At 50.1% G+C, this 23,419-nt stretch overlaps 1 protein-coding gene and 1 long non-coding RNA gene across 9 annotated transcripts in view; one reads left to right on the top strand and one right to left on the bottom strand.

Moving 5' to 3' along the window:
- Nucleotides 1–23,419, top strand: part of rap1gapa (RAP1 GTPase activating protein a) — an 809,199-nt gene that overhangs the window by 203,902 nt on the left and 581,878 nt on the right. The window contains exon 1 of one of the 8 annotated variants that reach the window (XM_072477753.1): nucleotides 7,878–8,011. The exons of the other annotated variants lie outside the window; for them this stretch is intronic. Coding sequence (XP_072333854.1) covers nucleotides 7,968–8,011 — 44 coding nt within the window. The 5' untranslated portion in view covers nucleotides 7,878–7,967. Of the gene's footprint in view, nucleotides 1–7,877; nucleotides 8,012–23,419 lie in introns of those variants that run through there. 8 annotated transcript variants of the gene reach the window in all.
- LOC140392519 (uncharacterized) overlaps nucleotides 1–23,419 on the bottom strand; it is a 118,748-nt gene that overhangs the window by 60,980 nt on the left and 34,349 nt on the right. Inside the window, exon 2 of the long non-coding RNA XR_011935385.1 lies at nucleotides 5,693–5,791. This is a non-coding gene — a long non-coding RNA (uncharacterized lncRNA). The remainder of the gene's footprint in view (nucleotides 1–5,692; nucleotides 5,792–23,419) is intronic.

Here is a 23,419-nt window from a genome sequence, read left to right as displayed (position 1 = left end):
ATAGTTGACATATTTTCCCAAAGGTAGAGGAGTCTAGAACTAGAGGGCAAAGGTTTAAAGTGAGAGGGGAGAGATATAAAAGAGACCAGAGGGGAACTTTTTTCACACAGAGGGTGGTGAGCATCTGGAACGAGCTGCCAGAGGTAGTGGTAGAGGCGGGTATGATTTTTCCCTTTAAGAAACAGTTAGACAGTTACGTGGGCAGGGTGGGTATAGAGGGATATGGGCCTAATGTCCACGTGGCCAGTAGCCTCCATGGTCATTTGCAGTTATGGCTGGAAGGTGCCTAGGGCCTGGGGTTGCCCCCGTAATGGGTATACCCGATCCAGGGAGTGGCATGGTGGACTCACAGGCGCTGAGACACCCACCCCACCCCTCCCAGCCCAGGGGCGACCCGCCCACTGATGGCGACCCACCCTGACCGAGGCTGCCCCCCATGGGGGCTCCCCCACAGCTATCCCCCCAACACAGGCGCAGCAACCCCAGAGCCCCCGGGCTCATTGCCCAGCGCGAAGATGGCTACTCCCCTCCTCGAATCCCCGCAGCAGCCATTCCCCCAACTTCATGTTTTTTGGACGGCGTACTAATCGGTGCCCGCGTGACCACTTGCTGGGGAGGCCGTTAGATCGGGGGTCGTTCCCGTTAATTGTAAGGAAGTTGGCTTTAAGTTGTGATTACTGGTTTCTCGCTGCGCTACGGCGGGAACCTGATTTTACCAACAGGAGCGGGCCGGTTAGATCGCAAACCGATCGGCGCGTGGCGCGGTTCTCGATTTTGGCCTCTCCCGCGATCTAGTGGCCACGTCGCGCTCTCGCTCAAGCGCGAAGCAACCATAAAATCGCGCCCTTTGTCTTTAATAACTGCTATTCGTATGACCAGGTGACATTCCCGATTTCATTCAAATAGAAGATTTGAATTTTAAAAAGATGTATCGTCAATTTCGTGACTATTTGACTGTGTGGACCTGTACAAGAACTGAGCCTGATAGGTCTTCTCGTGTTAGTAAGGGGTTAGTTATATTGTGCTAAAACTCACCCAGGTAAAAACATTAATGATACCAAAATGTATAAACATGTCCCGACTGTCGCAATGACGCACGTGACCCAAACGTGCGAAGAAAAGACAAATGACAGGATAGCGGAGGCTAGCTTTACCGAATAAAATCCAACAAGAAAAGGCAAATAAATAGAGAATTCACACATTATAATTCCTGATGCTGTTGTTTGCAACTGAGGCAGTTCTTCAAGTTGCAGTCGATAGTCTTTCTCCTGGAAACGCTGTGGAATTGCAGAGCGGAATTTTACAATCCAGCCTGCCAGCCGGATATACCGGGCGAGATTCTCCACTCCCGCGCCGGTTGGGAGAATCGCCTGGGCCGCCAAAATTTCCCAGGACGCCGGTCCGTCGCCCTCCCGCGATTCTCCCAAGCGGCGGGAACGGCCTGGTCGAGTTCCGCGGGCCGCAGGCCGGAGAATCGCCGGAGACACCAAAATGGCGATTCTCCGGCACCCCCGCTATTCTCAGGCCCGGATGGGCCTAGCGGCCAGGCCAAGACGGCGCGTTCCCCCCGGCGCCGTCCACTCCTGGTCGCTGCCGTCGGGAACAGTGCGCGAACGCTGGGGGGGCAGCCTGTGGGGGCGCGAGGGGGGATCCTGCACCGGGGGGTACCTCAAATGTGGAGTGGCCCGCGATCGGTGCCCACCGATCGTCGGGCCGTCCTTTCTGAAGGAGGACCGCCTTCCTTCCGCGGCCCCGCAAGATCCGTCCGCCATCTTCTTGCGGAGCGGACTTAGAGAGGACGGCAACCATGCATGCGCGGGTTGGCGCCGGCCAACCCGCGCGCGGGTGACGTCAGCTATGCGGCACCGGCCACGTCATTTATGCGGCGCCGCCTTTACGCGGCGATAAGGCCTGGCGCGTGTAGATGACGCGGCCCCGATCCTAGCCCATTGTCGGGGCCTGAATCGGTCGGGATCGGGGCCGTTTCGCGCCGTCGTGAACCTCGGCGGCATTCACGACGGCGTGGGCACTTCGGGGCGGGAGTGGAGAATCCCGCCCACCATTCCTGCTGATGTCAATGGCGTTTTGAACTGCTCGCTGCACCTTCCACACCCCTATTCCCTGCCCATACCCTCTCCCCTATACCCTGCCCATACCCTCTCCCCTATTCCCTGCCCATACCCTCTCCCCTATACCCTGCCCATACCCTCTCCCCTATACCCTGCCCATACCCTCTCCCCTATACCCTGCCCATACCCTCTCCCCTACACCCTGCCCATACCCACTCCCCTATACCCTGCCCATACCCTCTCCCCTATACCCTGCCCATACCTTCTCCCCTATACCCTGCCCATACCCTCTCCCCTATACCCTGCCAATACGCTCTCCCCTATACCCTCCCATTACCCACTCCCCTATACCCTGCCAACACGCTCTCCCCTATACCCTGCCAATACCCTCTGTTACGGACATCTAGTCATCTCTGAACAGTGGCTAAGAGACTGGACCAGAACCATCTCTTGTTTAAGTTTTTAAGACGGTGTTGAAAGATCGATTTGTTCCAAGAGTGATAATATAAGAAATAGGGCTTGGTTATTTTTATAAACAAACGTTATTAAAGGCAAAAGAAAAGAAAACAATATTTAAACATTTGAACTTCAACTCTAACACTAATAGATTACATGTAATTTCTTAACCTTAATATTCTAGTTCCCATTAAACAACACTTTAATAAACATGCAGCTCTTGTTCCAAAGCCTTCTTCTCTGTAACTTTCATGACCTCTCCTGGTCGATACCCAAAGCCTTCTTCCCTGTACCTGTTCAACTCCGGATTCTTTCTCTTTCACTCTCTCTCTTAGCTCTACCCTGTTCTCCTCTGGGGTTTCCAGGCTTGAATCCATCAGCGTTATCTTGGCTGTTTGATTGCCCACTCCCGTTTATACAAAAGGACAGAGCCATGCTATTGATATGTAACTAACCTCCCACTGATGGACAAAGAGGCCAGCAGACTCTGTAATGGGCTAATGGCTGGTCAGACAGGAGTGTCCCAAAGAACAATGGATCTTGAGCATCCTGTGCATTCCCACTAATGAAGTTAAGTCTGACTGGGACAATGTAACACAGCCAGGTGTGGGTGGATCCCTCTGACTCTGTGAACATAGAACTTAGACCATACAGTGCAGAAGGAGGCCATTCGGCCCATTGGGTCTGCACCGACCCACTTAAGCCCTCACTTCCACCCTATCCCCGTAACCCAACAACCACTCTAACCTTTTTTGGTCACTAAGGGGAATTTAAAAAGGCCAATCCACCTAACCTGCACGTCTTTGGACTGTGAGAGGGAACCGGAGCACTCGGAGGAAACCCACGCAGACACGGCGAGAACGTGCAGACTCCACAAAGACAGTCACCCAGCAGGGAATCGAACCTGCGACCCTGGCGCTGTGAAGCCACAGTGCTATCCACTTGTGCTACCGTGCTGGCAGGTTTTTGTCCCCTCAGTCTGTTTGATCCCTAAACTGCCTACTACATCGGGGTCTCATTTCTGGACACAATTCTTTAATATCTTCCTCGCATAACACCCTTAAATACTCTGCCAATACCCTCTCCCCTATACCCTACCAATACCCTCTCCCCTATACCCTGCCCATACCCTCTCCCCTATACCCTACCAATACCCTCTCCCCTATACCCTACCAATACCCTCTCCCCTATACCCTGCCAATACCCTCTCCCCTATACCATTCCAATATCCTCTCCCCTATACCCTGCCAATACCCTGTCCCCTATACCCTGCTAATACCGTCTCCCCTGTACCCTGCTAATACCCTCTCCCCTATACCCTGCTAATACCCTCTCCCCTATACCCTGCTAATACCCTCTCCCCTATACCCTGCCAATACCCTCTCCCCTATACCCTGCCAATACCCTCTCCCCTATACCCTGCCAATACCCTCTCCCCTATACCCTGCTAATACCCTTTCCCCTATACCCTGCCAATACCGTCTCCCCTATATCCTGCTAATACCCTCTCCCCTGTACCCTGCTAATACCCTCTCTCCTATGCCCTGCCCTCTCCCCTATACCCTCACCCCTATACTATTCACTCACTAACCAGTTATTTATTTCAATTCCTTTGTTACTTTATTACAAGTTGCTAGGGATCAGGTATCTTGTCTGCCCAATGAATAATGGAAGTTTACAACACAGAGGAGGCCATTTGGCCCACAAAGAGCTTTCCCCCTCCTCCCTTACTGCTCTTTCTCTGGTGCCTTTCAAATATTTTGGGCAGGATGCTCTGTTCCCAGAACGCTGACAATAATCAAAGAGATGTAAGTACATTCCAAGCACTAAGTGCATTCCAATCACTCAAGTGTGTGATTTCACTACACTTACCTCTCTTTGATTTGGTCAATGTTTAGAAACACTGGAGTTTCACCACTTAGGGCACTGAAGTGTGAAAGGATATGAATGGATCAAAGCTGCAGATGATTTTTACAAGCTGTAAATCACACCACTGCTGGAAAGCTATGAATGGCTTCCAGATAGTGGATCAGTGGGAACCAGAGGCAGGTCACAGCTGCTCTACTTCTGGGATTGGACACGCGGAGCTGCAAGGTCAGTGTTACAGCTATAGTGCTTCCCACGACACCTGTCTGGCCTGTTCTCTAGCCTCCAGGCAGGGGTTCCTTTATTGGGTGGGGTGGGGGGGGGGTTCTGTTTGTGGGAGGTCTGTGTGGGGAGGGATGGGTGTTCTGTGGATGGGGTTATTTTATGCGGTGGTCCCTGTTGGGGGTCCCCCTATTACAGGAGGTCCAGAGGTCCCCCTATTACAGTGGTCCCTGGGGATTCCCTTATGACAGAGGTTTCTGGGGGTCCCCATATTATAGGGGTCCTTGTGAGGGACCCCCTATTACAAGGCTCCGATTCCTGGAGAGGGGGGGGGGTTTGGTCACCCTCTTACTTGGGGTAGGGGACGCATCCAAGTAATCTGGGGATGGGGGGGGGGGGTCGGTGCTGACTTGTGGTGGTGGGTGGGCGGGGGGGGGGGGGACTGCGGGACCTCATTATCAACTCACTCGCTCAAGGTGGCAGCCGGATAGCGACATTCACTAGGTATCCCTCATATTCCACGCCATGGATAAATTTGCATGGTGTGGATCCCTGAATTGCATCCCGCTTTACAACTACAAGGGGATTATAAAACTGGCGAATTCTGCTCCACTGGGAGAACATAGCCTCCAAAACAGAGAATCCAACCCTGTATCTTTCGATAACAATCCAATTTGCTTTTGAAAGCCACCTTGACTCTGCCTCCACCACACACTCAGGCGGTGCATTCTATTTAAGGTGATTGGCTAAAGAGCCAAGTGGATGGTCAGTGTCCTCTTATTCTCTACCTTTCTGCCAATGGGAACAAATTCTCTCTCTCGACTCTTTCTAAAGCACTTCATTGTTTTTGAACAACACCTCTAGCAAATCTCCTCTCAACCTTTCCTTCTCAAAGTGATAACTTTCCAGGTTTCTGCAATCTCTCCATTTAAATGTAGTCACTCATCTCTGGAACCATCCTCGTGAATCTTTTCTGCACTCTCTCTGATACCTTCACATCCTTCCTGAAGTGGGCTGCCCAGAACTGGACACAATACTCCGGAACCGGTGTTTGATGGAGGTTTAGCAAACTTTCTTACTTTAGTATTCTGTGCCCCTGTTGATGAAGGTTAGGATCTTGTACGCATTTTCTCAAGCTGGCATCCTCCTTTAACAATTCCCATCCTTAAAAAACACTCCTGTGGATTGATTGAAAGTTACTGAGTAAGAAAAGTGTCAGAGTTAGCAATTTAGAAGCAGCAAAAGCAGTTGGGGTTTGACTTCCTTGCAGTCTGTGTGAAAGCGGGATTGAACGCGAATCTTCCGAGGTAACTTTGCCCTGTATATTGGTTAATAAATCATGTTGCAGGTATAAGAAATGATACTTTTCACTGCAAAGTTGGCAAGATTTCATCTTTATATTTCCTAACGTAGCCCAAATAGTTACAATTTCAATTAAATTAAATTATTTGTATCATAGAACTCAAGAACATCAAGCAAAAATTAAACAATGTAAGTGTAAATTTTTAATAAAAGTTAATTACTGCGGATGCTGGAATCTGAAACGAAAGAGAAAATGCTGGAAAATCTCAGCAGGTGTAAATTCTTGAAGCTCAGTCCTATCATCTAGGCTAGAAAGGGAAGTTCTGAATAGAACTCCTGAAATTAAACATATTTCTTTTCCAATTAAGGGGCAATTTAGCGTGGCCAATCCACCTACCCTGCACATCTTAGGGTTGTGGGGGTGAGACCCACGCAGACACGGGGAGAATGTGCAAACTCCACACAGACAGTGATCCAGGGCCGGGATCAAACCCGGGTCCTCGGCGGGGTGAGGCAGCAGTGCTAACCACTGCACCACCGTGCCCCCCCCCCCCAACATATTTTTGTACCACTGTTGATGAGATAGATGATAAAGCCGAAAAGCTGCCGAATAGTTTATTTGTGAATTTACACTTGCCTTGGCCCCATTATGAAGCCTAGCCTGAAATAGACACTTAACTGGTCCCCAGATAAAATGCAGAGATTTTCTAATTTGACTGCAGCACTTGAGGAAGACAAATGGAGCATTAATTATTTTCCAGGAACCTATTGAAAAAAGGCTTACTTCTCTGTCCCTGAGATGATCTCTTAATACTAATTAACCAAATATATTGGAAACGCACAGTAGTCACTATGTCCCATATATAACATTGCCCCTGACTCCATGAGCAACATTATGGGAGGTCACGAGTGTAACAAAAAATATCTACATATTTACAGCACATTCTTTTAAAATGCGTTTATTTAAGAAATCCAAAAGGAGCACTCATGAGGTTGCAGTCGCCATAGCAGCGACGCCGGGTGTATTGTCTGTCGGATCTTTGATGTGTTTCTACATCAGTATTTTATGTAAATCGAGTGCCCAGTGAGCGTGGCCACTCCGGAAAGAAGCCATTGTGACCATGTGCACAAAATGCACGTAAAACACGGTTCGAAAAGCACAGACGTCAATGGGAAGTCAAACTTTGGGAGGAAACGGCTAGAAGTCAAAATATATAATTTAACACTCTTTAAAAAATACAACATTTGCTTTCCTGATATTGGGAACTGACTGCACAGTTAATGTGCAGCAACAAAGCCGCACAAAGGATGGTATTCAGACCTGACTTTACATTCCATATCTAACAAAGCAGACAGTGTCTAATCTGACACTTGAAAAATATGAGGTTGAAAGTAAATGAGATCTGGCTGTAAAGGGGGGAGATGGGGTGGGAGCGCGTGTACCACAGCTCTGGGTAGTTGGAACAAGGCTATCTCTATCTTCAACTATCTGTCATTTAAATTGCCTAATTGTCATGCACGGTTTTCCTCAAAAGTGATGAAAAGACAGACTGTCCCTTGTGATAAATAACAACATTGCTCTTATTTGACCCAAGTGGAATTTGAGATATACTGAAACTGTTTGGAGAAAGATTTGCACCAGAAATGTTTCCACATAGAAACTGAAGGTAACTTGGATGGTCAGATTTGTGAGTTTCAAAAGAAACTCGTTCTCACTAAAAGTTGTGGCTGACGGGGAGTGTGGCTGTTGCCATGACACACGAAATGCAGTTTTGTCCTCCTTTTTCTGCCTGAATGGTAACAGTTGAGCTGCCCTAAAAGCTGCACCGTGCAGTTACAGCACAGTGGCGATACAGCACCGTGGAGTTACAGCACAGTGGCGATACAGCACCGTGGAGTTACAGCACAGTGGAGAGACAGCACCGTGGAGTTACAGCACAGTGGAGATACAGCACCGTGGAGTTACAGCACCTCCAGGGATTTTCAACCTCCCTGACTGTCTTATTGCAAAAAACCTCCTCGGGGAACCTTTTATTTTCCATTGGATAAAACATGGAGAGAAGAAAAAGAAGCTTTACTTTTGGAGCTTATGGGGGGTAAGTGCTGCTGCTTTTACTGGGAGACAATGCCTATCGTACAGCTGGTGGGGAATCACATATATTCAACCTGCCTAGTATGGAAAACGCCAGCGAAATCCCATTGGACGCAACTGCTATCTGAAGTTCATTTTCCAACCTTTGCCCCTTGCAGTTTATTAATTGCCCTGAGGTATTGTGTGAAAGATGTTCCGAGATTTTGTTTTTGTTGAATGAGTTACTCTCATTTTGAACCATCTGAAGTTAGCCTAGCTGGAGTTGTGCAGCTTCTGCGAACTTTATCCCATCTGACACTTTGTTCTGACACAAAGCTCTTCAGTGTTCAGCACAGACAAAATGCATGTGACATGTGCTGGGATAAATTGTTTAAATTGATAAATTCGGTATCAACTCCTGAAATTAGACAACGCCGTATGTTAGCTTAAAACAACTGCACCCTGTCTCCACTCATTTACTGAGTCCACTTCCCACAGTTAGTGGAATTCTAGCCAGCAGAGTCTGATAAAGAGCAGGCTGGTTACGAGCTGGCCAAATCAGCAAGGGAGTGAGTTCATTACATGACTCGTCTTTTGACAGCGCTACAATTTACTGCGGCCCCCTGGGTTAGGGAGTGGATCGGGAAGAATCTGCCAGGATTAATGTCCCTGATTCTCATCCAGTGACTGATACTAGGGCGTGTGTGTGTCAATGTGTGTGTGTGTCTGTGAGGGGATGTGTGTGTGTGAATGATGGGTGTGTGAGTATGTGTCAGGGGTGTGTGTGTGTGTGTGTGTGAGTGATGGGTGTGAGGGGTGTGTGTGTGTCAGGGGTGTGTGTGTGTGAGTGACGGGTGTGAGGGGTGTGTGTGTGTGTGTGAGTGATGGGTGTGAGGGTGTGTGTGTGTGTGAAGGTGTGTGTGTGAGGTGTGTGTGAGAGGGGTGTGTGAGGGGGGTGTGTGAGGGGTGTGTGTGTGTGTGGTGTGTGCGAGGAGTGTGTGTGAGGGGAGTGTGTGTGTGTGAGGGGTGTGTGTGAGTGAGGGGTGTGTGTGTGTGTGTGTGTGTGTGATGGGTGCGTGTGTGTGAGGGGGGGTGTGAGGGGGGGGTGTGAGAGGGGTGTGTGTGTGTGAGGGGTGTGTGTGTGTGAGGGGTGTGTGTGTGTGTGAAGAGTGTGTGTGGGGGGTGTATGTGAGGGCTGTGTGTGTGTGAGGGATGTGTGTGGTTGTGAGGGGTGTGTGTGTGAGGGGTGCGTGTGTGTGTGAGGGGTGTGTGTGTGTGGAGTGTGTGTGTGTGTGAGGGGTGTGTGTGAGAGGGGTGTGTGTGTGAGGGGTGTGTGTGTATGTGTGAGGGGTGTGTGTGTGTGTGTGAGGGGTGTGTGTGTGTGAGGTGTGTGTGTGAGGGGTGTGTGTGAGAGAGGGGTGTGTGTGTGTGTGTGAGGGGTGTGTGTGTGTGTGAGAGGGGTGTGTGTGTGTGTGAGAAGTGTGTGTGTGTGGTGTGTGTGTGTGTGAGGGGTGTGTGTGTGTGTGAGGTGTGTGTGTGTGTGAGGGGTGTGTGTGAGGGGTGTGTGTGTGTGTGAGGAGTGTGTGTGTGAGGGGTGTGTGTGTGAGGGGTGTGTGTGTGTGTGTGAGGGGTGTGTGTGTGTGAGGAGTGTGTGTGTGTGTGAGGGGTGTGTGTGTGTGAGGGGTGTGTGTGTGTGTGAGGGGTGTGTGTGTGGGGGGGGGGTGAGGGGTGTGTGTGTGTGAGGAGTGTGTGTGTGAGAGGGGGTGTGTGTGAGGGGTGTGTGTGTGTGGGGTGTGTGTGTGTGAGGAGTGTGTGTGTGAGAGGTGTGTGTGTGTGTGTGAGGGGTGTGTGTGTGAGGGGTGTGTGTGTGTGTGAGGAGTGTGTGAGGGGGGTGTGTGTGTGTGAGGGGTGTGTGTGTGAGGGGTGTGTGTGTGTGTGAGGGGGGTGTGTGTGTGAGGGGTGTGTGTGTGTGAGGGGTGTGTGTGTGTGAGGGGTGTGTGTGTGTGTGTGAGGGGTGTGTGTGTGTGAGGAGTGTGTGTGTGAGAGTGGTGTGTGTGAGGTGTGTGTGTGAGGAGTGTGTGTGAGAGGGTGTGTGTGTGTGTGTGTGTGTGAGGGTGTGTGTGAGGGGTGTGTGTGTGTGTGAGGGGTGTGTGTGTGAGGAGTGTGTGTGTGTGTGTGAGGGGTGTGTGTGTGTGTGAGGGGTGTGTGAGGGGTGTGTGTGTGTGAGGGGTGTGTGAGGGGTGTGTGTGTGTGGGGTGTGTGTGTGAGGAGTGTGTGTGTGAGAGTGGTGTGTGTGTGAGGAGTGTGTGTGTGAGAGGGGGGGGTGTGTGAGGGGTGTGTGTGTGTGTGTGAGGGTGTGTGTGAGGGGTGTGTGTGTGTGTGAGGGGTGTGTGTGTGAGGAGTGTGTGTGTGTGAGGGGTGTGTGTGTGTGAGGGGTGGGTGTGTGTGTGTGAGGGGTGTGTGTGTGAGGGGTGTGTGTGTGTGTGGGGTGTGTGTGTGTGAGGAGTGTGTGTGTGAGAGGGGTGTGTGTGAGGTGTGTGTGAGAGGGGTGTGTGTGTGTAAATAAATCAGACACAATCTCTCCCTCCACACTTTGGGAGCTCTCAGGACCGTCATTAGGAAGGGGGGACAAACATTATTTTGTACAAGGTTTATTCTCTGAAATCGGAGAGGCTGGAGCGGCAGATGTTGGTGGACTCCATCCTAGAAGTGGATCACTGGCACTCAATCGCCCCGACTCCGGAGCTATAGGCGCACAGGAAAAAGTTACAAACCCAGATCAAACTGGTGTCCACTGGTCAGGCTGTGCGCCAGTTACTACGCTCCATGGGTACTTTCTACAAGCATTAGAAGGCGAGCCATTTCCTGGCACATCAAACCAAGCAGCAAACTGCCTCATGAAAGATGCCTGAGATACCTAATTAGGATGGCAATCTTTTGTCTGCCCCTCTCCAGGTCATTGCAGCTTTTAGATTGTACCATCGTGGCCTGCAGGAGTCAGGACTCCTGCGGCCAAAGGGAGTAAGGCTAGCTTTTTGGATGGTTTGCACATCCCAATGGCCAAAATGAGCAGGAGATTCGAGTTGGATCCCCCATTGAGCATGGGGAGGTTTAAAATGTATTGGACTGCAGCCTGGCCAGGCTCCTGGTCCCGATGACGTTCAGAGCGAGTTTTAGAAAACAATTTTGGAACAGCTCATATCCTTAATATTCAATATGTTCAACGACTCAGTGCCTCGGGTTTATTGCTTCCGACCCTTACTCAAGCCTCAATCTCAATATTCCCTCTGTCCCTGGCGGGCAGGATCCAAACAATTAAAACTCCCCAAGCTTTTATACTTTTTCAATGTGTCCTTATTTTCTTTGCCTAAATCCTTTTTTAAAATTGAGGTTAATACATCGATTCCTGCGTTTACTTGGGCGGGAAGCATCCCAGAATCTGCATTGGCTTGTTCCAGAGACACAGAGGGTGGGGAGTACTCGCTCTCCCAAATATTTAGCTTTACTCTTGGGCGGCCAACATTCAAAATATTTTGCAGTGGCTCAGCCACCAGAATGGAGGCTCGTCTATCTGCCACTTCCACTCTTCATGCCATTATTAATGCCCCTTTGGACTTCTCTCCTGCTAAACCTTCCTCACATCTTGTAAGGATCTCCTCTCTCTGGATTTGGAAACAGTTTCATCGAACATTACAGCGCAGTACAGGCCTTTCGGCCCTCGATGTTGCGCCAACCTTTGAAACCACTCTAAAGCCCATCTACACTATTCCCTTATCATCCATATGTTTATCCAATGACCATTTAAATGCCCTTAATGTTGGCGAGTCCACTACTGTTACAGGCAGTTTCGGCATCACTTTCAGCTTTTCTCCCTATCTTATTTGGCCTCTGTTTGTAATAATCATCTATTTTTACCCTCCGTCCTGGACCCCTCGTTTAAATCTTTGTGGGCAAACGGACCTGAGTATTTTGGGGACCTATTTGTCGAGAGGAGATTTGCCAGTTTTAGGGAACTGGCTGACAAATTTCAGTTGCCCAATCCTAGCCTCTTTCATTACTTTCAGATTCGTAAATTTCCCGTCACGTTTTTCCTTCCTTCCCTGTGGCCCCTTGCCCCTCCTGGCTGAGGAGGGTTTTATCTTTGGCTCAATATGCAAAGGGTCTATTTCAGATCTGTATGGCCATATTCTCTCGTCAGATCCCACCCCTTTGGAGAGAAGTATTTGGATCCTGTTCTTACGGATGAGGCTTGAAGAGAAGCCTCTAGAGGGTGAGCTCCACAGCTTCCTGGTCCCGGCTGAGTTTCATCGAGTTCAGAGTTTTACACAGGACCGCACTTAACCAGGGTGAGGATGAGTGGGTTTTACCCAGATGTGGAGGACAAATGTGATTGTTGCTCGGTTGCCCCAGCTAACCACACTCATATGTTCTGGTCTTGTCCCAAACATGCCAACTTCTGGATTTCCTTTTTCACCACTATATCGGAGATTCTTCGGGTGGTTCGAGAACCATGTCCATTAATAGCCATATTTGGGATCTGAGACTGGTCAGCATTTCACTCTGAGGTAGGGACGGATGTTGTTGGCCTTGCCTTATTGGTGGCTATGGAGGCGAATGTTGCTTGCCTGGAGATTTCCTGCTCCACCCAATGGGTGACCAGATGTCATTTCTGCACTTGGAAACATGTAAATATACCATCAGGGGATCAGTTGGGAAGTTCGACCTAAGGTGGCAACCATTTATCTCCTTTATTAAGGATCGAGACACCGTCAGCTGTTAGGGGGTTTAATTGTAGGGCTTAATTTTTAATTTGTGAGTTTAATGGAAGATTTGTTTATGGCGTTTTGACATTGTACCTTTATATCTTTGTTGGTTGATTGTTTATAATGTGGTTAGAATTTTTATATAAAACTTCAATAAATATAATTTAAAAAATATTAGGAAACAGAAGGCTGTTTTCTGTAGAATCTACAAACAGAAGACAGGACGAGGGTGTGGGAGTTGGGAAGGAGGTGGGGGGGCGTGGGAGGACGTTAAAGGTATTTGGTCAGGTTAATGGAAATGGTATTCACCGAGATTGGGTCTGGGACCACCGTTGTAAATGACCATTTCCATCAATGATTTAAACTTGGAAAGCAGACATACAATTTCAAAATTGGTGAATTGTATCAAATTGGGCGATGTATTTAAACTGAGGAAAACTGCCACAAAGTCACAAATTCATTAATAAACTTTATTTCTGGATGTGCAAATGATAAATAAATTTTAATATCGATAAATACGATATGGTGTACATTGTTTCTCTTCATTCATGGCATGTGGGCATTTTTGGCTCGGCGATATTCCCATCCCCAGTTGTCTTTGAGAAGGGGCTGGTGAACTGCCTTTGCAAACTGCTGCAGTTCATGTGGGGCAGGTATTGTTAGGGAGGGGTTGCCAGGGACAGTGAAGGAATGGAGATATATTTCCAAGTCAGGATGGTGAGTGGCTTCGGAGGAGAACATCCAGGTGGTGGTGTTCCCAGGTAACAGCTGCCTTTGGATTCAGAAGTTTGTGGAGTGAGGTTTTGTCCTTGGTTCTGATTCCATTGAAATCCATGTGAATGTGGGACATTGTTTTAAAACAAATAAACAAGTTACTTATTTTGACACAACACAAAAAGCAATACAGTCATGAGACTATGGATGGTATTCACTGTGTAAATGCCCCAGTGGCCCTGGAATACGCCCTGTATTCTATGGGGAGCTTTGACTAAAATTATTCATATCAGATCTTTCTTACAAATGAAGGGCAGGGCATATTGAGAAAGTGCTCAATAAGGCAAATGGAATACTGGGCTTTATAAATAAAGGCAGGGAGTTCATAAACAAGGTGAACCTTTATAAAACACTGATTTGGTCTCAACCAGAGTATTGTGTCCAACTAAGACATATTTCAGGAAGGATGCGAGGCCATTAGAGGGGGTGAAGAAAAGATTTCCAAGAATGGGTCCAGGGATCAAGGACTTCAGTTAAACGGTCGGGATTTGAGAAGTTAGGTCTGTTATTCTGAAAGAAGAAAATGTTGTGAGGAGATTTAATAGAGGTGTTCAAAATCATGATTCATCCGGACAGCATAGATTGGCAGAGCCTTTTGGATTTGGATTTGTTTATTGTCACGTGTACTGAGGTACAGTGAAAAGTATTTTTCTGCGAGCAGCTCATACAGATCATTTAGTACATGAAAGAAAATAAAATCAAAAGAAAATACATAATAGAGTAATGTAAATACATAGGCACTGGCATCGGATGAAGTATACAGGGGTGCAGTATTAATCAGGTCAGTCCATAAGAGGGTCGTTTAGGAGTCTGGTAACAGCGGGGAAGAAGCTGTTTTTGAGTCTGTTCGTGCGTGTTCTCAGACTTCTGTATCTCCTGACTAAGAAGTTGGAAGAGTGAGTAAGCCAGGTGGGAGGGGTCTTTGTTTATGCTTCCCACTTTCCCCAGGCAACGGGAGGTGTAGATGGAGTCAATGGATGGGAGGCGGGTTTGTGATGGACTGGGCTGTGTTCACGACTCTCTGAAGTTTCTTGCGTTCCTGGGCCGAGCAGTTGCCATACCAGGCTGTGATGCAGTCAGATAGGATGCTTTCTATGGTGCACCTGTAAAAGTTGGTAAGAGTTAATGTGGACATGCTGAATTTCCTTAGTTTCCTAAGGAAGTAAAGGCTCTTTCTTGGTGGTAGCGTTGACGTGGGTGGACCAGGACAGATTTTTGGAGATGTGCACTCCTCGGAATTTGAAACTGCTAACCATCTCCACCTCGGCCCCGTTGATGCTGACAGGGGTGTGTACAGTACTTTGCTTCCTGAAGTCAATTACCAGCTCTTTAGTTTTGCTGGCATTGAGGGAGAGATTGTTGTCGCTGCACCACTCCACTAGGTTCTCTATCTCCCTCCTGTATTCTGACTCATCGTTATTCGAGATCCGTCCTACTAGGATTGTGTCATCAGCCGGGGGGAGGAGAGCGGTATCAGGTCGGGGGTTGTGGGTGGGGATCTAGCGGGTGCCAGGTCCCGGAGGGAGACTGTGTCCTGTCGCCCGTCGGGGTGCGCCACGTAGGCGTACTGCGGGTTTGCATGGAGGAGGTGGACTTTCTCGACCAAGGGATCCGATTTATGGCTCCGCACATGCTTCCGGAGGGGGACGGGTCCAGGAACTGTCAGCCATGTTGGGAGCGAGACCCCGGAGGTGGACTTCCTGGGGAAGGCAAACACATGTTCGTGAGGGGTCTCATTAGTAGCGGTGCACAGGAGCGACCGGATGGAGTGGAGCGCGTCGGGGAGGACCGCCTACCGGCGGGAGATTTCTAGACCGAAGGGCCAGCAGGACGGCCTTCCAGACCGTCCCGTTCTCCCTCTCCACCTGTCCGTTACCCTGGGGGTTGTAGCTGGTTGTCCTGCTCGAGGCGATGCTCTTGCTGAGCAGGAACTGAAGCAGCTCATCACTCATGAAGGAGGATCCCCGATCGCTGTGGATGTAGGTGGGGAAACCGAACAGTGTGAAGATGTTGTGCAGGGCTTTGATGACCGTGGCAGAAGTCATGTCGGGGCATGGGATGGCGAAAGGGAACCGGGAGTACTCGTCAGTCACGTTGAGGAAGTACACGTTGCGGTCGGTGGAGGGGAGGAGCCCTTTGAAGTCCATGCTGAGGCGCTCAAAGGGGTGGGAGACCTTCACCAGGTGCGCTCTATCTGGCCGGTAGAAGTGCGGCTTGCACTCTGCGCAGACCTGGGCTGTCCTGGTTACGGTCCTGACCTCCTCAGTGGAGTAGGGCAGGTTGCGGGCCTTGACAAAATGGAAGAACCAGGTGGCAGTGGTCATAGTGGAGAGCCCGGAGTCGGTCCACTTGTGCGCTGGCACATGTACCGCGGGATAGGGCATCAGGGGGTTCATTGAGTTTCCCTGGGCGATACAAGACCTCATAGTTATAGGTGGAGAGCTCGATCCTCCACCTCAAGATCTTGTCATTTTTTATCTTGTCCCGCTGCGTATTGTTAAACATGAAGGCAACCGACCGTTGGTCAGTGAGGAGAGTGAATCTCCTGCCGGCCAGGTAATGCCTCCAATGTCGCACAGCTTCCACTATGGCTTGGGCCTCCTTTTCGATCGAGGAGTGCCGAATTTCGGAGGCATGGAGGGTGCGGGAAAAGAAAGCCACGGGTCTGCCCGCCTGGTTGAGGGTGGCGGCCAGAGCTACGTCTGATGCATCGCTCTCCACCTGAAAGGGGAGGGTCTCGTCGACCGCGTGCATCGTGGCCTTGGCAATGTCCACCTTGATGTGGTTGAAGGCCTGGCAGGCCTCAGCCATCAGGGGAAGAACTGTGGACGTGATGAGTGGGCGGGCCTTGTCCGCATAATTAGGGACCCACTGGGCGTAATACGAGAAAAACCCCAGGCATCGTTTCAGGGCCTTGGGGCAGTGGGGAGAGGGAGTTCCAGGGAGGGGGCGCATGCGGTCGGGGTTGGGCCCTAGGACTCCATTTTCCACTACGTAGCCAAGGATTTCTCCTTATTGTAGGTGAGGTTAAGGAGTTTGGCGGTATGGAGGAATTTTTGGAGGTTTGCATCGTGGTCCCGCTGATCGTGGCCGCAGATGGTGACATTATCTATGTACGGGAAGGTGGCCCGCAGCCCGTACTGGTCAACCATTCGGTCCATCTCTCGCTGGAAGACTGAGACTCCATTGGTGATGCCGAAGGGAACTCTAAGGAAATGATAGAGGTGGCCAGCTTCGTCGAAGGTAGTGTATTGGTGGTCCTCCGGGCGGATGGGGAGCTGGTGGTAGGCGGACTTCAAGTCTACTGTGGAGAAGACTCGATACTGCGCAATCTGATTGACCATGTCAGATATGCGTGGGAGGGGGTACGCGTCGAGCTGCTTGTACCGGTTGATGATCTGACTGTAGTCAATGACCATCCTGTGCTTCTCCCCAGTCTTCACTACCACCAGTTGAGCTCTCCAGGGCCTGTTACTGGCCTCAATGATCCCCTCCCGCAGAAGCCGATGGACCTCCGACTTGATAAAGGCCCTGTCCTGCGCACTGTTCCGTCTGCTCCTAGTGGTGATGGGCTTGCAGTCCGGGGTGGGGTTTGCAAACAGTGAAGGTGGATCGACCTTAAGGGTCGTGAGGCCACAGACGGTAAGGGGGTCAGGGGTCCGCCGAGTTTCAAAGCAGCGCCTTACCGTAGCAGGGTGGATGAAACTCTCTGTGCTCCCGGAGTCAAAGAGGCAGGTCGTCTCGTGCCCGTTGATCTTTACCGTTGTCGTAGCGGTCGCGAGGTTGTGGGGCTGAGACTAATCCAGGGTGATGGAGGCGAGCTGCGGAAGATGCTGGGAGGTCCCGGGCTGATCAGTGGGCAGCGGACGGCCAGACGAGCAGGGTCCTGAGGCGCGGTCCAAGATGGCGGGGCCCACGGGGCACACATGGCGGGCGGCATCAAAGATGGCGGCGCCCACGGGCCGCACATGGCTTGTGGTGGAGAAGATGGCAGCGCCCCTGGATCACACGTGGGGGGTGTAGCAATGCTGGGCCTGGAAACAGCGGCGACCGACCGGGCCTGGCAAACGGAAACAAAGTGGCCCTTCTTCCCGCACCTATTGCAGTTCGCGCTCTGTGCCGGGCAGCGCTGCCTGGGATGTCTGCTCTGGCCACAAAAATACACTTGGGCCCCCCAGAGTTGGCTGGCTGCCGCGTGGCGCAGGCTTGCAGTGAGCTCGAGTTGGCAGCTCGTGGGGCCCACGATGCCCACGAGGTGCCGCACGGTCGGAGGTGTAGGCCTCCAGATTACGGGAGGCCACTTCTAGGGAGTTAGCAAACTGCACAGTCTCTGCAAGATCGAGCGTACCCCCTTCCAATAGTCGCTGGCGAATGTATGTAGACTTCATACCCGTGACATAAACGTCTCTGATTAATAGTTTGGTGTGTTGGACTGCCGAAACTGCCTGGCAGTCACAGTTCCTACCGAGAATCTGTAGGGCCCGCAAGAAATCATCCAGAGTTTCCCCCGGGAGTTGCCGTCTCGTGGCCAGGAGGTGCCTGGCGTACACTTGATTCACCGACTTAATGTAATGTCCCTTTAGTAGCGTCATCGCTTCCGTGTAGCTGGGCGCATCCCGGATGAGGGGAAAAATTTCAGGGCTCACCCGTGAGTAGAGGACTTGGAGCTTCTGTGGGTCCGAGAGTTCTTCAGTGGCTGCTCCGAGGTAGCCTTCGTAGCAGGCTAGCCAGTGCTCGAAGGTGGACGTGGCGTTGGCTGCGTGAGGGCTCAGCTACAGGTGATCAGGCTTGATTAGGAAGTCCACCTTTTAAAATCTTGTGGAATAAATTGATGTACCTTCAATAACCACGAGACGAGAACGGCGAAACAATCGAGGCTTCATTGCACAAGGTGTTGTGCCTCCTGCAGCTGGAACCAGAATGGCTGCAGCACCGGAGAGCACACACATTTATACACCGCCTGCTGGGCGGAGCCAGCAGAATGGGATTTACCGTGGTACCTGTAATGCATGGGCAGTATCGTAATAAATGTGTTACTAGTGATGTTTACCACAGAAGTACTTTCTGAAGTCTCAGAAATTTGCCGCAAACAGGGAAGTGATAATGAGCAGAAATCTGTTTTTGTGATGCCGATTGAGAGGTTAATATTGACCAGGTCACTAGAAGGAACTCCCAGCTCTTCTTGGGATTTTGACACTCACCTGAGAGGGAAGACAGAGTCTCGTTGTAACATCAGATCCAAACGACAGCAGATTTGACAGTGCAGCTCTCCCTGATTACTGCCAAGTGTGTCAGTCTAGATCTGAGAGCTGAAATCCTTGAGTGGACCCTGAATCCAAAATCTTCCGATTCAGAGGTGGGTAACTGAACCACAGCTGCCCTGAAGTATGCTTGGGTTCTGTACATTTTCCTGAGCTACGTCTGAGGAAGATACGGATTTTACATTCCGTCTAGCAAGCTGAATGACACAACTCCCGCCATTTGTAAAGTGTGTCCCTGGGCCCGGTCAGGCAGCAGTCACGTGGTTCGTGCTATAACCCCCCACGAGGCCCACGGGGAAATCCTCATCGTACCACTCGTAGAGTACGAGCTTCCCAGATAGGGGGTGAAGGCTATCCAACTGGAGCCCATTGCAGACTTACGTAAAAGCCGGCCAAAGCAGGGCCTGGTGTGGATCGCTATTCCAGCAAGAACTGTACTGGGTGCGAGTTACTGCCTTGAGCAGAATATTGTTTTTTAAATAAATCTCTATTCTACTACCGCTGGCTTCCTCAAGTTACTAAAGTGCCAAATTAGAGGCTAAAAAGGAGAACTCCCTGATTTGCTTCATTGCTGCTTCGAGACTTATTCTCATAGAATACGTGAGAACTTCTTTAAAAATGAAAATTGTTCCAGTGCTCTCGCTTGTGTCAAAGTGATTAATTCTGGCCGTACATGGGCTCTCGTGATTTCACCGGGTTACTTTCCAAAGGCATTGTGACCCACTCATTGCAAATTACTGCTGGTGGAAGCAGCCACCAAAATCACCAAAGTCAAATCTGATTATTCATATCCAACTGAACAGTTTCTTTTTAACAAACACTCTCCTTTGTTTCAGGTCATGTGAATACTTGGCACCATGTCTTGTTTGGGGAGGTGATGGTCACTTTAGGGGATTGTTCCCAACATTTTCCCTGTTGTGTCCTGAACGTACTGGCTCCGACTGCGTTAAAGTCTTACAGGGATCAGTCGGAGGCTGGATGACAAGCGGTTTGCCTTGAAGACTACGAATCCCGATTGCTTTCCCAGCAATAATTCTCACTTTGCCATTTTTGACAATGATTACTGGCTATTGGGTTGAATTTTTCCCGACCCTGGGTCGTGGGCTGGGAGGCGCGAGGCCATTAAAATCACGGTGTGCCGTTCTCCCCAGGTAAGTATACGAGTAACCCAGTGGTGGAGTCATCAATTAGAATTTGGAACCTCGGGCACTAGTTGGTGTTGGCCCTGTTCTGTGGGAATGGTAGGTTTATGTCGGTGGAGGGGGGAGATGTATTGAAAGTGAGGAAGGGATAGTGCAGAAGTGGGAGAAGGAGCTGGGGATGGAGATGTGGTGGGGAGTTTGCAATGAAGCAATGCACTTGGGCAAACTCAACCTCCTCCTGCGCAAGGGTGAGCCTTGTACAATCCAAGGTGGTGCATAGGGTCCATCTGACGGGTTGGGATGAGGGGGTTCTTCCCAGGAGTGGCGGATGTGTGCGCGAGTCCAGGAGGGTCCGGTGAACCATTCCCACGTGATTCGGGGGTGCACAAAATTGGACAGCTTGTGGGAGTCGGTGTTCAAGAGTCTGTTGGGGATTGTGGGGGTGAAGGAGATGCCGGACCCTGTGGTGGGGTTTTTTGGGGTGTCGGAGGTACTGGGTGTGCTGAGAGGTGGGAGGAAGGGGGTCGATGTTGTGGCCTTGCCTATCTGATTGCCTGCCGACAGATTCTGTTAAATTGGGAATCGGCAGCATCACCGGGCGTCATGGCCGAGTTTCTCAGGTTGGAGAAAATGAAGTTTGCCCTGAGGGGATTGGAGGAGGGGTTTGTCGTGCATGGGGGGCTCTTTCAGTCCTGGGATTGAGGATTTGTTTGTCAGGGTGGGGGGAGATTAAAAGCGGGAAAATTGAACAAACTGTCTGCACTATGCTTTGTTGGTGCATGTGGATTTTTAAAAGAATGTTTGGAATAAAATATATTTAAAATCACGGTGAGGGGGGGCCATGTGATGTTTGCGTGAGAGCGCCTGCATTTTGCAAGCTCTGGACCTGCTCATCTTTCCATCTTTATTTTTATCCCTTTGCTCATCTTTTGTTTTGTCTTTTTTTGGTCTGCCTGGATAGTGCAATGTATGAAGAATTGTTGGTCAGTGTTTGAACTTTATTGAATGGAGACAAAATGCTTTAATTCTCGTTGATTTGTGGGATCTGGAGAGAGTTGGGGTGGGGCCTTGTATTTGGTGCTGCAGCTGATTTTGAGGGGGTTCTGCCCTGACGGGATGGTGTTACCCAATGGATGATGGCTGCCAGTGATGAGGTTAATCCATCTCATTAGCTTGACTTTATGATGCAGGACATCAAAACCCAGTGTGAGGAGCTGCGAGGTGTCCTTGAGAAGGCAGTGACGGCGAATGAGGGGGCTCTTGTGACAGAGAGAGCACTGTCCTTGCTGCGAGTCCGCCCCCACAGGGTTGAGCTTCCATTGCATGGCCTGTCGTCCATCCTGAGGGTTGTGGACGAGGACGAGGGGGGACCAGGGAGGTCTCTGGTGAGGTGGTAGATAAGTTCCTGGCCCAGTTTGCGAATTGGGTGCCATTTTCAGGAATCTCTCTGGTGGACGAGCAGCTCAGATTCGATGGAGCACATTTGATCCTGTCGCCAAGGCCTGGGGTTGGGATGGCTTCCCAACCTAATGGTCTCTGTGGTCCTGTTCCTGCTGTTGGCTGAGATGGGGGGGAGGGGTACCTCCTGAGCTGACCGGGCTGCCTCCTCCTATCAAAGCCTGGCTTGATGACCGCCTGGGCCTGGAGGAGGGAGTCGGTCACTTCTCCTGAATTGGATCTTCCTCTTTGACTGTTCTTCTGCTGTCAGGACGTTTGTGGCGAGGTTGGCCTTAGTATCCTCTAGTTTTAGGTGGTAGTTGATGTGTCTTGTTGAGTGGTCCCTATTATTGTGCCACCGCTGGGTTAGGCCAGGCCCAGTGTCGCGGTCATTATCCTGTTGCTCCTGAGGTGATGCCACCTGCTTTGGGACCCCTGTGGGGGCCTCGAGGTGGGGAATCCACATTTGGAGATAAGGGGCGAAATTCTCCTACCCGCCCCGCCACATTTCTGCGCCGACCGGCTGGCGGGAGTCTCCGCAACACCGGCCGGTCAATGGGGTTTCCCATTGTGGGGCAGCCCCACGCCGTCGGGAAACCCCCGGGCGCCGGCACAACGGAGACTCCCGCCCGCGGAGAATGACGCCCAAGAGTCTTGACCGCAGGGTTGCCCCTTTTACCCTATTGGGGGCGCTGTTGGTGGTTCGATGATCTGTTTTGTATCACGATTTTAAAATGGTGTCGGAATTAATTACAATTTCAGCACAGAAGGTTAGGAAGAGTCAGGGGAAGGACAGCTTGCTGCTGTAAAGCTTTTAGATGTTAAATGGAAAGCATAACTGCAATGGCTTTCAGGGAAATGACAATTTGCAGCTTTTCAGATGACCTTTTCCTCAAAGTGAAAAAGTACAAGGTGCATTATATTACACTCAGAGTAATAAAGCTGGGCACTTCTCAATGTTATTTACGGAGTGAAAAGTATCTGGGAAAAGGACAAAGCCTGTGTTCAGTGCTTTGCCTAGTAAACACAGTAACATTGAACAGGAGAGTCTCCAATCTAAGACTGACACCTAAAGAAACGTTCTTGCAGGTTCCATCACGTTAACTCTCACCTCCAGCTGTCCTCCAAGTTAAACTGTCTCATTTCCCCCCATATCCAATATTCCTGTACACAATCAATAAACGTGTTTAAAGGTATATCTCACCTGCTCAGTGGGAACCTGGCGGGATTGGCTATCTGCTTTCCTCCCTCACCTGTCTTTGCATTCCATCTAGGAAAGTAACATCCAGCAGTGTTTAAATGAGTGGCCAATTTGGTCAGTTTCCCACTGAGCAGCTGGGGTTAAGATAACCTCTGTCCATTTCTATGTTGGCTGCTGATGCACTAATACAGCCACAGCAGGATAAAGGGGAAAAAACTATATCATGTGTTTAATACTCATAGCAATTCCAGAAGATTATTCCTTAAGTTCTGAAGGTGCCAGGACACAGCTGGAGGGTTATTACTCCCACACCGGGGTGGTCGGTGTTGTGCTGTGCAACCAACAGGGTATTTTGGATGCTGCAATTGGCCAATTGTGTCCTCCGTATAGGAAGCAGGTGAGGTTTCTGCTTGAAGTTGTTCATTCCTATTAAAGATGTGTCTATATGAGATTGTGGAGAGGATCAGGCTAATGATACCTTTCTCCCAATCCAATTCACTATCCCCCGGGTAATTCACTGTCTAAAAAAGGCCAGGAATTTGCTTCATCAGAAAATGGCCCAAGCAGTGAAGGTGGATTTCCACCAGGGTCCTCCACTGAGCGAATTGCTTCAAGGATTTATCCTTCACTCTGGTTGTATGTTCCTGTAATTTGGGTCGACATTGAAGATCTCAAGCCATTTGTTCAAAGACTATCTTGTTGAGCTGAATGCCGTGTTTCTGTGCTGTATATCTACACTAATGTGATGGCAAAATGGTCACATGGCTAACATTCCTCCCTTTTAGACCAAAGACCATTAGATAGAGGAGCAGAATTAGGCCACTCGGCCCATCGAGTCCGCTCCACTATTCAATC

This window comes from Scyliorhinus torazame, chromosome 16 (assembly GCF_047496885.1).
Source record: "Scyliorhinus torazame isolate Kashiwa2021f chromosome 16, sScyTor2.1, whole genome shotgun sequence".
Taxonomy (NCBI): Eukaryota; Metazoa; Chordata; class Chondrichthyes; order Carcharhiniformes; family Scyliorhinidae; genus Scyliorhinus; species Scyliorhinus torazame.
This window is presented reverse-complemented; position numbering and strand designations above follow the sequence as displayed.